Raw genomic sequence first — 18,361 nt, 5'->3', positions numbered from 1 at the left:
CTCGCTCTCGGTCGCCTCCCTGAGGTTCAATTGCGGGACTACATGTTAACCTGCAGGATTGCGGAACTGATTTACTTTCGTTTAACACCTTTACTTCATGAAAAGTAAACTATGAGTATATTTCTATTTTAGTTGTCTTTTTACTTTACAATAATTATAAAAAAGCGTTTTACCGTCGCGTGTATTCACTTTTGACACCTTTCTATAAACCGCACTGTACAATAAAAGAATCTCAGGAGCGCATGACGATGACGTCATCCGGGTTTTGTCAGGAGTGATTGACCTGGAAACATATTTCAAGGAATCGAGCGACAGAAATAAATAATGTTTCGTGTTCTCTGCTGCTGTTGCTCCTCAAGTGAACTCTCTGTCAACGAGGTACGTTTTTAAACTGCTTTGTGTAACTTTTTTTAATAACAAACGAAGTCTCGAGTTGTATTGTTTCTATAAAGTTAACTTAAGTCATTCAAAGAATGGCGTTTAAAACCGAGATAAACGTGTTTAATAGACTTTTACTAAGAATATTCCGTCTTAAAGACATGTTTCAATTATAACAAGCTTATAAAAAACAGTCTTAAAGGCTTAACTGATCAATGTAATCAATCAAATCATTAAAATAATACAATATTCACAGACAATTTTGGGGGGAAAGTAGCACTTTATTGATTGTATACTTATACAAATGCAATATCTGGATGCAAATAAAAATTAATAAATGTGATATTAACTCATTTCCTGAATACAATTGCATAAAGATATGTTGCATTTATTTTATTTAAAAGTATTCTTACATTTGACATGGTAAAAACTTGTTTTATGTTTTATGTTTTACGTTTTATGTTGTTGTTGTTGTTGTTGTTGTTGTTGTTGTTGTTGTTGTTTATTAAAATCAATTAACAATTTTCCTGACAGGTACGACACATGTGACCACTTTTGCTGGCATTCATTTATTTCCTGGCAAATAGAATGCGTCAAATTATTGTCAGCATCAGTTAATTTATGTTCAGGATTTGTTATAAATGTACTCCTGGTTACAGGAAGGTTATTACACTGACTTACTAATGTTATTGCTGGTTTATATATACCATAATGTACTAGTGGTTGAGATTCTGGACATTCCTTTATTCAAATAATTTGTATAACATAACATGTGGTTAATCTATAGAATTTAAGATGTTGAGAAATGAGCCACCTTGGCAGATGTGTGTGTTTTCTAGTGTTATATTGTTGTGTCAAAACAAACTAACTTGTGTCTCTCCTTGATTCCAGAGACGGCCTCTGTTGCAGCCGGTCCCTCCCGACCCGAACGCCAATCAAACCGAGTCCGCCCGTAGAACACGCGTGATAAACGCTGGTAAACAAACATATTATTACATTAAAAATTACATTAATAAGTCGTTAACACACAGTCAAAATGCTGTACTTAAATGTTGAATGGTCATAGAGGTGATGCTACTATTTTCTTTTCAGAACTAGAATACATTTTAAAAATAAAATTGAACTTTGTATGGTCTGGCTTTTGTCATTCCTGTAACAACAAGTGTTGTACTTTTGTGTGTACTTTTCTACCGTAGATCCGACGCGGTCCGACAAGCTGCTGATGAGACGTGTCTGCGTACCAGAGCTGGACCAGAGGTTTGCTGACGTGGCAGAAACCTTCAACGAGCAACAAAGACGCTACAAGTCGATGGTTCAACACGTCGAGACCCTCTGCGAGAGATATGGCTGCGATAAAGATCGAGCGGCGTTAACTGAATGCGTGGAGAAAATAATAACCGAGCACCGTGAGTGGCACTGGTTGTGTGAATGCTGGGAAGTATTCATTGTGTGAATGCTAAGAAAGTATTCATCAGACAATTGAGATCCTGTTTACTTCTGACCCAAACTTTGTGCCGCTTTTCCTCCCACAAATTTGATCCAATTTGAACCGTTCAAACTTCTATTAATTCAGCTTGTTTCCGAAATGCTGGCTTTGTTCTAGCCTACTTTTATCTCTTCCACTCTTTCTTTTATTCCTCTTTTTCTACCTCATTAATTTCTATGGGGAACATCTAAAACTCATGTTTCAACTCCTTCCACTTTGACCTACTACTTCTAATTGTACTAATAATTCCACTATTACTTCCACTACTTCTTCTACTACTAATACTACTACTGCTACTTCTACTACTAATTCTACTACTACTTTTGCTTTTCTACTACTTCTAATTTTACTAATAATTCCAAGTCTTCTACTTTAACTACTAATTCCACTAATACTTCCACTACTACTTCTACAACTAATACTACTACTACTTATACTTTTACTAGTAATACTACTACTACTTATACTTTTACTACTAATACTACTACTACTTATACTTTTACTAGTAATACTACTACTACTTATACTTTTACTACTAATTCAACTAATACTTCCACTACTACTTATACTACTAATACTACTTCCACCACTACTTCTACTACTAATACTACTACTACTTCTACTTTTACTACTAATACTACTACTACTTCTACTGTTACTACTAATTCCACTAATACTTCCACTTCCACTACTACTTCTACTACGAATACTACTACTACTTCTACTTTTATTACTAATTCCACTAATACTTCCACTACTACTTCTACTACTAATACTACTACTACTACTTCTACTTTTACTACTAAGTCTACTACTACTTTTATTTTCTACTTCTTCTACTTTTACTACTAATTCCACTAATACTTCCACTACTACTTCTAATACTAACACTACTAATACTTATAATTTCACTACAAATTCTGCTACTACTTTTATTTTCTACCACTTCTACTTTTACTATTAATTCCACTACTACTTCTACGGCACAGCAGGGTCAGCATTCACACTGCATTTTCTTTTGGAAATGCACAAGTTTTTGTTGTTGTAATAATCCTTCTCCTTCTAGAGAACCAGTACGTGACCACAGTCCAGATGAAGGGCTACGACTTCTCCCTCTCCGTCGTGCCGTCCAGGCCTGAGGAGGACGGCGACGTTCCTCCGAGTCTGCGACTAGCTCAGGAGGAGCTGAAGGAAACCTCCGAAAGTGCCAAAGCCACCATCTCAAAGGGCACGTCGCTTCAGGAGCTGATCGGCTGGCTGCTCCGGAGCAAGGATCAGATGTCCAAACAAGTCAAGGAGATGGCGGCCACCTACCAGGAGCAGGGCCGTCTGCTGGAGAACCTGGAGGAGAACATGAAGGAAGTGAGGAGAGCTAAAGAGATGTCTCTGAAGTACAAGCAGAAAGCTGGAGAAGTTCTAACTGAGGCCGCTCAGTTATCAGGCTCATACCAGTAACTAACAACAACTCAGTGTAGAAGTATATCAGTGACATCATAATATTGAAATATCATTATATATATAAATTATAACAATGATCTGATTTTTGTTCATTGAAAAAAATGTTTTAAGCATTTACTTGTTATTTTGAAAAATTGAATTGAATCCTTTCTATATTGAATTTCATGTTTTGTTTTAATAACTAAATTCAATAATCTCTATTTTAAAACATTTGAGTTATTTTATACATAGAGTTTGATTTTCTTATTCCAATAATTAAAAAATACATTTTCTAAATGATATATTTTTTAATTCTGTACCCTTGATTAAAAATAAAAATGTAGGTATAATGGAGCCAACATTACTGGATGAATTATAATGAATTTAAAAGGCTTCAAATTAAAAAATGTTGAATTTCGAAAACAATTTTTTTAAATAATTGGAATGAGAATCTAAAACTCAATGTGTAAAACAAGTTTATTTTAAAGGTATTCTAATATTTTAATTAAATTATTTAATAGATTATAACTTAACCTTTCAATATAGAAATGATAAAATTCAAGTTTGTTGCTTCTCCCCTTATTGCGTGGGTTTACTCCGGGAACTCTGGTTTCCTCCCACAGTCCAAAAACATTGTTGATTGAGAAATAGGGGGGGAAATGATCCGTCGGTGTGAATGGTTGAACGTCTTTGTGTGTCCTGCATCGGCTGGCTTCCTGTCCAGGGTGTCCCTGAAGAAACTGGGTTAGGCTCAAGCTCCTATAAGGGAAAAAGTGGCCTGACAACCAAAAATGAATATATATATATATAGAGAGAGAGATTGAGAGAGAGAGAGAGAGAAATTCAAAGTTGAAACATTTGAAATGTTAACTATCCAATATTCAGATGGCACTGATATACTTATATAGACCAGTATCACTGATGAGGAAGTAAAGGGACCTTGAAATAAAAGACCACACTTGTAACCAAACAGAAGTTGTAACTGAAAAGCTTTCAGTTACAACTTCTTATGTACAGAAAAAGAAACGTAAATAATACACATTTTACATACATAAGCCTGTCTCAGTATAGTTGGTCCATAAAATACTTAAGTAAACAGTCACGACAAACAATGGGTGCTTATATTTGACTATACGTCAAATTGCAAATGGCATGAGTTTTTTTTATTTCTTTAATCCTGTAGCACAACATTGAAGATGTGAATGTCAAAACATAATCTATGGAAGTGTTTCAGTGTTTCAAAGGTTGAAGTATTAAATAATTGAATTGCATAATTTGTATATCGAAAGGTTGCATTTTTTCAAGTATTTGTAATAACATTGTTTTTAAATGAATACATATTTTTACACATAGATAGATTGACATTTTAATTCCCAAATAACATTTCTAAATTCAACATTCTGTCTATGTGTGTGTATACAAAAAATATTAATTCTGTAAATATTCGATTTTTAAAATTAAATTATTAAACAAATACACATTTTAATAATGAGATTATGAATTAATAATTAATAATTAATAAAAAAAATGTATTGAATGTCAACATTTGAAATGTTCATCCCAACCATTAAATATACTTTGATAATAAACTTTTAATTGTATGTACAAAACCATTCCTACGTTGCGTCGTAGTTAGTCTTGCAAACAACAGGGGCCGCTGTTGAATCACATTCCATCAATTGCATGGAAAAATAATAAAATATCGTAAAAACAAACTTAAATTATTATTTTTCTATATCCACTGTTGTCTCTACACATGTAATAAAATAAACTGATCAACAATTATAAGAACCTGTCATTGTTGCGAGTCAAATTAAACGCTTTATAAATGTCAATGTTGACACGTCACACATTATTTGTAGTTTTTAATTTACCTTTCTAAATAAAAATGTTATTGTTATTATTATTTTAAGAGCAAAGTGTGGACACTAGTTCAGTGACTTTGACAACCTACCTTGATCGCGGAAATTATGAACGCCAGTCCTACGTCTAATCTGATTGGTGCTTAAACATAGGGGGCGTGTCGATTGGGCCAAACCTCGCGTTCCCATTGGCCGAGAGGCGCCTCTAGTCCTCTCTCTGAACGCTGGTTTGAGTGGAGAAAGTAATGGATGGAAGCGGCTCGTGTTGAATTATTAACATGAATTATGGAGTAGGGAAGTGATATCTACCTCTCCCCGTCTCCTCGAAACAAGTGAGGACAGCGACCGGAGACAACGGAAAATAGCATGCCGGTGAGTGAACTCTAATCTGCTGTCGGTGTCGCGCCTTAGCATAACGAGCTAACTAGCTAATCTATCAGCAACCGTCATGACAGCTGGAAGTCACTCGAGCCACCAAAGATCAGAGAAGAAAGAAGGTTTATATCTTCTTCTTCTTCACTCTGTGTCTGCTCCTTCCATCTCTACTCTCTCGACTCTGTTACCAGAACCCGCTTGTTTGTTCTCGAAACAATAGTCGTGCACTGTTGTTTGTAAATAAACATACCGACACCCGAGGAAAGGACACGAGTTTTGACCTCAAACTCGTTTTTATGTATTCCATTATTATAAGCTATACTTTTAAACAAAAGTGAAGTGGTTCAGGTCTACATTTCCAGCAGAAGAGGAAGCTCCATCCTCCTCCCCCCATAAAAAAAATGATTAAATAGAAGCATTTCCATCTGCTGCTATTATTCTAAGAGCCAGTAACCACATGGTGGTGAAGCATCTTTGATGATTAATCTGTGGAATAATCCATTGTTCCTGGAACTATTGACGCGTGGAATCGCCCTCTATTTTATCCTTATTAATTTAGTTGGTACAGGAATAGCTGACATTTCACCTCTTCATTCATTATAAGCTGACTTTAAAATGTCAGACTTGTGCGTCCAATACTTCTTTTCTTCTTCTTTTTCAGAATCAGAAACTTGTATTGCCAAAACATATATTTTTTCTTGTAGTATCAGTACAGAATCATTTTATATTCGAAATAACTATACTATGTACCTTGTTAAAAAGGGGCAAATACTGTAAAAAAAAACGTACAGAAAATCGGACCCCACTAAAGTAAACGGATTACTCGGTTGTCGGATTGGATTATGTACTAATGGATAATGATGTTTTCATTTTTGAATAAATATTGTACGTCAAGGTAGACCATCCAGAATTGCCAGTGTTGTAAACACAAGATGGGATCTTATTTAAAAAGAATGACACAGAAAATAAGCAAAAGGAAAAAGCAGAACCGAGCACCAAGGCCACCATTTATTAACTTTTACTTGGATGTCCTCAGGGGCCACATTTTATACAGTAGCTTTTGTAAGGGGCCATTAAGGCAAAAAAACGAGCGAAAACTATAAAGGCAAGATTAACCTACTCAAATTATTATTTTAAATCTAATATAAAAGCCCCATTCTTCCAGATATACATTTTATATTCACGTAAATCTTTTTGACGGCGCAGTAAGTACTCACCAAAATAAAAGGCGGAGGAGAAAAGTCCTTACATACAGTGTAATCTAGTTTCTACATATTCTTTGCCCTCATGGGGGTCAGTCGAAGGGCCATTTTGGCCCTTTTGGCCATTTTGCCCAGGTATGCTTTAGACGATATATACTGTATTATAAAAATGTATCATGCAATAGCTTTTAAAGGTAGAACTTGATGGATCCTGTGTTGAGTGAGCTGCACTGAAGCGTGACACATGATTGAATCCCCCATTGTAGGTATTGATTTCTTAAAATTCTTCGACATCTGTAACATCCCCTAATCGTTGGTTACACTCGTACAGGAATGCGTGGCTCCTTGTGTGACATTCACTACATCTCTCTGTTGTGTTATTTAAAAGACCGTTTCTGAATTCTTTTCATAATCGTACCTCAGAAGTAGAAAGGAAGACACTATTAAGGTTTTTTTATTAGTTGCCAAGCGGAGTACTTCTCAATTGATCATTTTTCTGTGTCTAATTTTATACTACTGCTGTTTTGCTCAAGCAACTAAAGATACATATTTATTTTCAAACTGAGAGTGGATTTCTTGCATTAATAGTTCTGTGAATGGCACATATTTTATCATTAAATTGTGTTTTTAGTAAGTCTTTAACAATTATCGGAATGGAAAACATTCCACAGCTAAACTCATTTATTTAATTAATTTGGTTTTACTTGGTTTCTAAGAGATCATAATCATGAGTATTTTTATATAGAACTCATGGCTCGTTAGAAAATCAAGCTAAAAATACTATTATGAACCTGCTAGAATTATGTCTTCCCAAAATGTTCAAATGGACATTTAAAATTGATGGATATCTTTGTCTCTTCTTTTTTTCTTTTCTTTTTACTGTACTTTGATACTGTGTTTTAAGATCAGTCTTTACTTATTTAGTTGGCATTGAAGAGACTTTTTTTTTTCTTTTTAGTAAAGTTCTTCCCAAAAAAAAAAGAAAAAAAAAGCCAAGCAATGGGATGGATGATCCTGCTTGGACTATGATCACTCATTTCTGTCACACTTGTTGCATGTCTTTCACGGTACTATTGTAGCTGTTAGGTATCCTAAAAGAAGATTATATTTTGCTGGCTTAAGTTGTAGCATGAATCCCTGCAGTGTTTAGTTTTACCGAAAATATCATTTACATTTTTGACTAGCTTTAAATACTGTATATTTAATTTTAACTATGAGTGTGTTGTCGCTTTTCATTTTATTGCAATTTATGGAGATTTTCTTCTTCATCTTCTGTACTAATGACTAATAATTTAGCTGAACAGGTTAGTCACTTGTTTGCTAGAAATCAAATAATGAGTGAAAACACTTTGCAGCTAAATGTGGACAAAACTGAAACTTTGGTTATTGCTCCTGATGTCAAGGTTTCCAGGGTTGAGTCAATACTGTGACTTAGGACAGTCTGTCAAACTGAGCCTGAGAGACCTGGGTGTTGTATTTGATAAAGACATGTCTCTAGTTCAACACTGCAGAAAACTGACCAGAAACTGTTTCCTTCAACTGACAAAAATCTCTAAACTTAAGAAAAAGTTGTCACAACAAGATCTGGATCTTATAATCCATGTGTTTGTTTCTTCTCGCCTGGACTATTGTAACAGTTTATTTTCACGTCTTAACAAGAAGGATCTGTCTCGCCTGCAGTTGATACAAACCTCTGCAGCGAGAATTCTGAATTGCTCTAGTAGAAGAACTCACATTTCTCCGATCCTTAAAGCTCTTCACTGGCTGCCAGTTTCTTTTAATTTTAAAATTCTGGTTCTTACTTTCAGATCTATTCATGGTCAGACCTTCCATCAGTGATCTGATCCAGACTTACACCCCAGCTCGGGCTCTGAGGTCTGTGGATTAGAATCTTCTGCTGGTTCCTGAACACGGTCCTAAGCTTTGGAGTGATCTTCCTCTCTCTGTGTTTGATGATCTACTGACTCCTTCAAGAAACATCTTAAGACACTTTTATTTTTTCAGGCTTTTCCTTGATTCTCTGAGACTCCTGTGTTGTTCTCGATTTTGCCTTGAACTTTTAAGTATATATTGTATTGGGCATTGTTTTGATTGTTTAAGCGCTTTGTGAACCTGGTCTAGAAAAGCGCTTTACAAATATTACTAACTTAATATTAAGCAATCTATTGGTGTTTTCTCAGTATTGGTGAAGAATTGCTCAGTTCATATTGACTCAACTGCTGTTCCTAAGCAGGGCTACATATTTAACAAGATTCGTTGTGTACACGGTTCAAGATGTTGACGAGCTTCAAGTTTGTTCAGCAGTGAGTGTGACCGCTTTTTTAGTTTACTAGAGGAAGTAAGTCGACCTGGAATGTTGGATAGTGCTTTGTAATCATTTCCCTTTCAGCAATCACATGCCGCAGCTTTTGCTCCATGCTATTTAAGTGACAAACACTTCGATTGTTATAGTGTATGAAATTTAGAAATAAGTGTGTATAGAGTTGTTGAAACTTGCTTTTCAACTTGTGTTGTACCTGTTGGTTTCTTGGTTAAAGTAGTCTTGTTCTGTCTTGTTTCGCTCCTGATTTATAATCATATTTACATCACTTAACTTCCTTTATTTGTTGTATTGGTACAAAATGGTTTGGATTAAAGAATCTCAGTCATTTATTAAAAAAAAAACATGACTGATGAACAATTAACCAAAACATCGACACAACATCAGCCTTTCTAAGTCTATTTCTTGCCATTTTCTGTCCAGTACTGGCTGTTAAACACTGGTGTTTCTCAAAGCAAAACGACTTTGACCATGTGGTGTTGGGACCTGTTGCTGAGGGATTGAGAGAACATGCTTTTTGTGACTGTGAAAGTCAAGTATTGTATGTAGAGAGAGATCAGTGATGGATAGTAGCACCAGAATGGTCTCGCCAGGGTCAACGGCAATACAATAATAATACAGAAAATGCTGCGTATAGATAGATGGTCTAATACATTAGACATGAGCTGTGTCTCAAATCACATACTTGTGTACTTAAACTAAGTATTTTTAGTGCGTCTTAAATATTTGTATGCAAAATGTAGTGCTCCATACACACTAAATTGTCACTAAAACGCCCACAAAAACTGAGAAAGGATCGATGGACACTTTCTACCCTAAACGGCTCCATCTTGTTGACGTTGTAAACGGAAGTTACGTCATATATATATATATATATATATATATATATATATATATATATACTTACAGGTACATTTTCAGCAGCAGTAGGAGGATGACGCGTCTTCGGTGCTGATACCGGCATAAATATTGCGCAAATATTTAATTTCTCATATTCCTTGATCCAAAAAAACGTGCTGCCAGCAGGTGGCGATAGTGTTCCTACAGCTGGTTGAAACCATCGTTAAATAGTAGTAGAAGAAGAAGCTGTCGCATCATTTCCTGTTAGTAAGTAGCTTCAGTGTTTAATTTGAGACATAGTATCTGTGGATAATTGGTTACTAGTTAGTATGTACACTATCCTGATGCATACTAACCAGTGCACTAAGAGAAGTATACGATTTGAGACACAGCAATGATGTCTAATAGTGTACATCTGGGTGAATTAATGGTGATAATTGGCATCTTTAAAGTCATGTCAATCTTCATGACATAACGTGATTCCATATATTCTACCAAGAGTTTGACATTTCCACTTCACAGAACTTCCATTTCGCTGATGCTGTTCGTCATTCTGTTGCCCTCGAGCCTCGATACTGTTAATATGTGGTTGCGCCCTCATAAGTGCACTTGTACTGTAAAAGTGGATTCATAATAAGTATGTGTGCGCGAAGGAAGTCGTGCTTGTGTAATGCGAGTCCTCGGTAGTTGCTTCTGTCTCAGAACCTCCTAATGGTATCTGACAGAAAAGCCCGGCAGGTCATGGGGGGTCAGAAGAAATCATGGCTCCGCTGTCACCCGCCATTATGAATACAATCTCGCCCGCAGTTTTAGGAAGTATCACAGTTTACCCTTGTTGCAGGTGCGTTAAACCAGACAAAAATGTGGTTTGATATTGTAACGGATATTTTTAAAGTTATTATTGTCTCAGGACTGGATTGAAAATACAAGAATGAACAGACAAAATCACAATCTGACTCATGCTTCATGTTACAGACGGTATGCTAAAGGTTTTGTTTGTCAACTTGGACTGTTACTATTAACTATTAACTTCAAGAAACATTGTAAGACATTTTTATTTGTGCAGGCTTTTCCTTGATTTTCTTGAACTCCTGTGTTGTTCTCAGTATTATCTTGACCTTTAAAGTATATATTTTATTGGGTTTTGTTTTGATTGTTTAATCACTTTGTGACCCTGGTCTGGAAAAGCGCTTTACAAATATAAATTACCTTCTTACTTACTTACTTGAATGATTTTAAAGGTTAAATGAGACCATCGTGGGGGGAGATATGATGGTAGGAAGTGATGTAACCAGTTCAAGTGAGGCTAAAACGAAGACAAAAGGAAAATGCCACTGGAAGGAAGGATGTGCATCTGTGTGTGACTGTGTTCGGAGCAATGATGGTGAGCAGGAGGTGAACTCCAGCTGTGACTCCTGGAGTCTTTAACCTTTAGCTCAGGGAAGTAAACCTTTCACCTGTCTCTCAAACCTCACTTCTTCAACACTCCCTTTCTGGGAAAAACTAGCTCGGCTGGTCCTGCCTGATATCCTTTTCTTTTTTTCTTTTTTGGGTGTGGACCTCTACAACTCTTGCTCATACTTACTGATGAATCATTCTGACCATGTTGTGCTCCTGGAAGTTCTAAACGTCTAAGCTAAAGTATTTATTTATGTTTCATTGATAACAAAACGGTTGTAGGTTTTCCTTTTCGCCACTAGGAGTGTGTAAGAATCTGTTGGTACGATGCAGATCACATCACAGGGACAACAACACGATATATAGTGATACTGTAGTAACGAGGATATGTTTGTAGTATTGTCGAGTACTTGACTCTGGTGTTGCAGAATTTACAGACCACATGACTCTTTACGAAGTCGTAACTGCTTTCATTTGTTTTAAAACGAAAATATGTTCAAACATTAGCTTTAGAAGCTGCTGGAGTCACTGTATCCTCTCGTCCTCAGTCAGATCACTTGGATCTCCCTGGATTTCATTGTTCCTTTAGATGCGGAGGACGTAATCGTGCTGCCATCTAGCGGCCAGAAGTTTAATTACAAATAGGTGAATATTTTCATGTTAATTGTAAGTGTAATTTACAATTCACTTTATTTTACACACACCATACTTTTTTAGGAGTTCAAAAATAACACATCTAATATCAATATTAGAAATATTGAGTAATTATTTTCCGTCATTCTACGCGACACTTATTATATAATTAAAAAAACATGAGTTCTAATCATTTTCTGTGATTTTTCTCATCCTTCAATCTCCATGTGTGTGTGTTTAGAGACATGTTTTCTATAGTGTCACCTGAAGGAAACACACTTGGATTACTCATGTTGACCCATGGCAGACCTGTGTAGTGGGATGAAGTCTTGTGGAAGGAGGAGCCCAGATTAATCTCGTTTGGTCGTCCAGCCACTTGTTGTTTCTATCTGCGGGCGTGTGGGCGTCAAATCAGACGAACGATCTACCAGCTGTAGCTCGCTCACAGGAACAGGTTTTTGTTAAACTGACAATTGAGTAAACACATATTTGTGCGGTGTACGCCATGTTTCCCACCCCCTCTTTGTCATGACTCCACTCTACATGAGTTCTAAGTGGTAGAAACACAAACGCATCCGTCTTGGTGTTTCATTTTCCAACTCGGTAAGTTGTGGTCGGGGACTTGAGAGACACAAACTTAATGATTTCCTTTTATCGACCGGGCTTCCTAATTCCTCTTGAGTCATCCCTTGGGTTTTTCCCTTCCCATTATCCTCGTCTCTAAATGCCTCCATCCATCTCTAACACTATCTTCTCAGACACACTTCTCTGTTCAAGGGAATACATCAAACTGCTAGAGTCAGTTCTTCAGTGGCCGGGAGGGAGTAATAATGTTAACAAAGTAACTTTCTATTCATTATAAGGTGTGTTAAGGGATGTAATAAAATAATTTGACTTTTATTTACAATAAACTACAATAAAAAAAATGAAATATCCACAGCGTTTGATGCAATTAAACGTCCGGCCGCAAGGTAGACATTTCGTCCTCTGAAGCTTAGGGAAGAATTAAGTCCTGCAAGATTTCGTCAATGACTGAGGACGAGAGGATACAGTCAATTCAAGCAGCTTTTAAGGCTAATGTTTGGTGCAATAAAGGGAGGTACGACATTGTCAAGAGTCTAGATGGCAGCATGATTACGTCCTCCGCATCTAAAGGAACAATGAAATCCAAGGAGATCCAAGTGATGACTGAGGACGAGAGGATACAGTGACTCCAGCATCTTTTAAAGCTGATGTTTTGACATATTTTGGTTCGAAAACTAATGAAAGCAGTAACGACTTCGTCAAGTCATGTGGTCTGTAAATTTTGCAACGTCAGAGTCAAGTACTCGACAATACTACACATATATCCTTGTTACTACAGTATCACTATATATCAGACCTGAGCAAAGTGCGGCCCGAGGGCCACATGCGGCCCTTTGACTGTATTTATGCGGCCCTAGTAATGTAAAAGTATGATGGGTTCTATGAAATGGTTCTAATGCATTAACAAATGTATTTTTTATTTATTATTGATTTACATTTTCACATAACACTTCCCTCCTTTTTGTGTGTAATTTTTTGTGTATAAATTAATCCCTCAAAAAATGTTTTTGGAGTAAATTGAACTTGAATAGCTTATTTAGATTAATAAATGTCATGGGCTAATGACGCATGTCCTTTTTCTTTAGGGATTTTTTCGTCTTTCTTTTTTCTTGACGGCCCCTAACAACATTCACAGAATTTAATGTGGCCCTTGAAGAATTTTAACAACCCACCCCTGCTATATATCGTGGTCTTGACCCTCTGTTCTGATTCGTAACGCCAGGTACTTACCAATACCAAGCCCCATTACGACAATGTGGGGTAATATGACACAAAGTATATAAGCTATATTTTTTGGAGGTTTTTCAGTCATAATTTTGCGTCTTCTAGTGAGTATTAATTTAACCGGAAACGGTGATACATGATCACAAGGTATACTTCCAGTCTTATTCACCAGATAGAATCAACTTGATGCTATAATAAAGTTATTTATAAAGATGAATTGACGAAAATGACGAGATTATGTGACCATTGTTGGTCTCGATTAATTTTTTACAAGTTGACGCCGTCAAACACCACAAGCAATGTTCAGAATTGAATACAGATGATGAAATACTCAAAGCATTTGTATTTAAGTATAACGTCTTTTTTTTTTATCAAGAATATTTGTTCATATTCACTCTGAATAATATGTACATTAGATACCAAACAAACTGTTGATCTCAAAAAACATGTTTTCAAAGCCTATATCTCTATTCAGGTTACATCATGCTTGACATCTATGGTCATTGTTTGGAATCATGAGCGTCAAACATTCTCATTAAAGTCGTTGTTTGCATGCTTGAGCTGAGCCCAGAAGCTGCTCTGGTTAATTGATTTGATCTTTCCCGACATTCAAGATGGCTGCCAGGAAAACAAATCATACTTTTTCTTTTTCTCTGTGCTGCTTCCTTCAGGAGAAGTTATTTGTAAATGTCTGTATTTTGAATTGACCATCAAATGGAATTTTGGTATCATCGTATCTCAGTTTCTTCAACATGTAAGGAAGTAAAACTCTGTAGATTGTGGAATAAATGGTACATTTTGTTAACTAATGATATTGGAAAGAGAAGCATAGTGTTAAACTACACTTGAAATAGTGCTATTTATTCCATTTTCTGTGAACAGAAAGGGGCTACGAACAGATAAGATGCATTTAAAAGTGGTCTTGTCAGAAGATACCCTTTTAAAATCACTTCCATTCTTCTAATTACAGCCTTTAGTTTGTCGGCGAAGGCAGCAATTAAGTCTGAAACACTTTCTCTCAACCCGTCTTTCTCTCTCTCTCTAGAAACCAAATGAGCCACACAGAAGTGGAATTCAAAATGAAGGTTTATTTGTCGCTTCAATCATTTCTCACTCGGTGAGTCACTGGCTGTTCAAGTACTTGTCATCTTTTTGGTCCATAAATTACAATCATTGTGATGAAATTAACATTCGTTATAAATGGATTGAACTGGTTATTATGTGGGGCGTTATTTGCATTTATGCCATCTGTAATCTGTACGCCTTAGATTAGTGAGTGTTCTGTCTAAAATATAGTTGAAAAGGCTTTTTTTGTGAATACCTTCCAATCATCTCTGAGGGGCCATTCGTCTGTTTACAATTTTTGCCTTGACAACTTTGATTGTAGCCCCGAGAGCGAGGAAAAAAATAATAATTATTTATAGTTTAAGTGCTGAGAACAAATTAAAAAACATTTTTAGGTTAGGTAAAACTTTATTGATCCCTCAGGAGATCTCCTTTGGGAAATTGTTTATTATTATTGTTATTATACCATGACAATATTAAACTAGGCAAAGTGTGTTTTTTATTTATTTTATGACATAAACATATTTTATAAATGTCATCAAATAACGTTGGACAAAACATTTATTTAAGATATGATGCATAAAAGATGATTAAAAAAGTGACTTTATTTCTAAATATTACTTTATTTTGGTGGACAAGAAACACTCGTATAAAAAGACAAATGAAAAGGTGGACAAAAGGGAAAAAGCCTGGAAAGAATTTTTCCTTAAACAAAACATATTTGAAGTTGGAATATTAAAACAGAAGTTTTCCTTTTAGCTGGTAAATGCATGTAGTAACACAACCTGAAGATAATTTGATTCAAACACTCAGAATTAGGGCTGCACGATATTGGAAATAAGTGCGATATTTGAAATTGGTGTCTTAAATTGCGATATCGATATTAATGCGATATATTTTTTATTTTACCTACAAATGTAGCCGCGTGCATGGCAGCTGCTAGTACTGTAGGGGAGGTCGGCGGGTTTAAAACGATGTTGCTTTAACAAAGGAGGTTGAAAGAGACGAGTGACTGGATCACTAGTGTTTGACTAGATCATAAGTTAGTATTACTTCCGTGGATATACTGAGCTAAGTCAGCGTCGGCAAGACAAGTCGCCATAGCAACCGAGCCTAGCAAGCTGCGCCGCACAGTTCACAGTCGGACGGAGACGTAAACAACAACGAGACATAGAAGTACAAATTGACAACTTTACAGAACGTGACACTGATTGATTGAAGTGAGCATTTAAGAAATGCTTAATTTATACAATAAAAAATTATAAATGATCGCACATGTTTTCCATATACATATCGCACGAGCCAATATCACAATATCCATATTTGTTTGATATATCGTGTTGCCCTAGTTACAATAGATGTAATTTATCTTAGATATACCCGGTGAAGATTTTTTTCTATTGGATGACTCACTCTTTTACTAATGGCTCTCTCACGGCTTATTTCTTTTACCTTTCTCCTCATCTAGGGTTAGTATATGTGGTTACCCACGGCAACAGATACGGCGGTATAAAGGCATCAGCGCGTTTAAGAAATGCTTAATTTATACAATAAAAAAATTAATAATTATCGCACATATTTTTCCGATATATCATGCAGCCCTACTCAGAATCTTAACCTGGAAATAAAGCATTAAATATCTTATTTTCTCTTCGTATTTCGAAAGCTAACTATTTGGAATAAGAAGATGACAACAATTCTCTAAGACAAATCGAACTGCTATGGGTTTAATTAAAGTTACGTTTAAGCCCCTGTTCAACCCAAACCTTTCCAAATGACAAGGGGAAAACATTTCCTCTTACCCTCTTCTATTTTGGTTCTGAACAAGACGAGCCAAACATGGGCTTGAGTTTTCTAAGCCTCGCCACGGTTCAACCTTGTCCTGGCTGCATTTTTTTCTTCCTCAGACGGTGTCTGAGCGCTGACATGACCTGCAACTTAAACAGGCTGCAACTTGAAAACGGATCATCTGTCAGGCGGGTCTGGGCAAACGCCAAGCCTTAGTTGGGGTGTAAGATGCGACGTGTGATAGAGGTTGACGTACTTTAAATGGGGAAAAAGGTTTTGTGTGTTTTTTTTAAATGGCTGTTTTTACTGTACTTAATATTCAGATCGTTGTGACGGTCGAGTTAACATGCAGACGGTGTTTGTGTTGTTATGATTTCAAAGCAATGAGCAGCCAATGGTATCCTGAGATAACCAGAGCAAGGTGGTAAAAATACTTCTATCCAGGCTGTACATCATGGATCTAAATTCCAGTTTCTATCGACACCCGGCATCTCTGTGTGGGTGAGTTTGTGCTGGAGACAAGAAAGGTGCTTTTTATAGAGTTGTGCGTTTGTCCAGAGGGGATATAAGAGGAGCAAGTAAGACCCCGAACCTCCTCAGGTGATGTTCTGAAAAAAACATTTGGTTCAAATGTTACAATGTTTACATGATTATTTTAGAACTATAAATGTGTGTATGGTCCAGAAAGTGTGCTATTGAATGGAAAAGTGTAAAGAATTTAACATTTCCTGCAGTGACAGGATGTGTAAAACGTCACTAAAGGATGGGCTTGTTTGTGTTTTTCAGGTAGAGGTGGCTCCACTTCAAATGAGGGAACATGTTGGCGATGGACCAAGGAGTGGTGGAGGAATGGCTGTCAGAATATAAGGTATTTTTTCACAAGTTGTTTAAAATAACCCCTTTGACATTATGTTCAATTGTCTATTATTCAAATACAAATTGATTAAAATGTTTGTTTTTTTGGTGTTCAACCTTGACCTTTAACCTTTTTATTAATGGACTATTGATGTAGGTAGAATAACTCATTATTCCTGCTGTGTTTCCATTTTATTTCCATTTTATAAACCACTTTCCAATTCAGCAATTTCAAGGGAAACAACTTGTGTTTGACCTTTTTAAGGCAGATTGTGTAGCACAAGATGAAATACTTGTCCTGAGGCTCAAGTTGGTTCTAAATGAATTATTCTGATAATGTTTTGAGAAAAACGTCCAGAAATCTTTGCAGGGTATGATGCACCTTCTTTCTCCTGGTCATGTTCTTCATGTAGTTGTAATAACAGAGCAGATCCGACACAAACGAGTATGTGTTACTTCTACTGCTCTTAACATTTTGGTGGTCGTGAGTGAAAGTGTTTGAGAAATCACATAAACATATTTTTATCACAACTCATTGACATATAACACAGAAGGGAATCTACAAAATAAACTCTATAATGTTTCAGTTTATGTTGCTTAACACGTAACGTAATATTCTCAGTATTGTCCCAGGGTGTGTACTGTTGTCGCTTGCTATTCTGCACACAATACTACATTTTAGGAGTGTTAACGTCTACACAACTGTTACATGGATAACAAATCATAAGCATTTAGTAAAGTAAACGAATTTTAGTCTAATTGCAGAGTAGCACTATAAGAATCGCCAAGTAATACTATGAGAATGAAAGTTAAGGCATTATACTATGAGAATTGCTGCGTAATACTAGGAGAATCGCGGTGTAATACTATGAGAATCGCGGAGTAAGAATATGAGAATCGCCAAGTAATAATA

General features: G+C 36.1%; 2 protein-coding genes across 3 annotated transcripts in view; both read left to right on the top strand.

Annotated features, from left to right (window-relative positions):
- The first annotated feature begins 106 nt into the window (after window positions 1-106).
- On the top strand, window positions 107-4,371 carry LOC148083215 (uncharacterized). The gene is made up of 4 exons (XM_087786359.1): window positions 107-378; window positions 1,270-1,354; window positions 1,575-1,784; window positions 2,931-4,371. Exons 1-4 carry the CDS (start codon window positions 325-327, stop codon window positions 3,317-3,319), a joined length of 738 nt encoding a protein of 245 aa, XP_087642485.1. The 5' UTR covers window positions 107-324; the 3' UTR covers window positions 3,320-4,371.
- Window positions 4,372-5,373: 1,002 nt separating this feature from the next.
- The window catches only part of hycc1 (hyccin PI4KA lipid kinase complex subunit 1), a 30,806-nt gene continuing 17,818 nt past the window's right edge, over window positions 5,374-18,361 (top strand). For both annotated transcript variants that reach the window (XM_087786353.1, XM_087786354.1), the window contains exons 1-2: window positions 5,374-5,535; window positions 17,380-17,461. In XM_087786353.1, coding sequence (XP_087642479.1) covers window positions 17,411-17,461 — 51 coding nt within the window. In that variant the 5' untranslated portion in view covers window positions 5,374-5,535; window positions 17,380-17,410. The remainder of the gene's footprint in view (window positions 5,536-17,379; window positions 17,462-18,361) is intronic.

The sequence above is a fragment of the Callionymus lyra genome, chromosome 3 (genome assembly GCF_982586985.1).
Source record: "Callionymus lyra chromosome 3, fCalLyr1.hap1.1, whole genome shotgun sequence".
NCBI lineage: Eukaryota > Metazoa > Chordata > Actinopteri > Syngnathiformes > Callionymidae > Callionymus > Callionymus lyra.
This window is presented reverse-complemented; position numbering and strand designations above follow the sequence as displayed.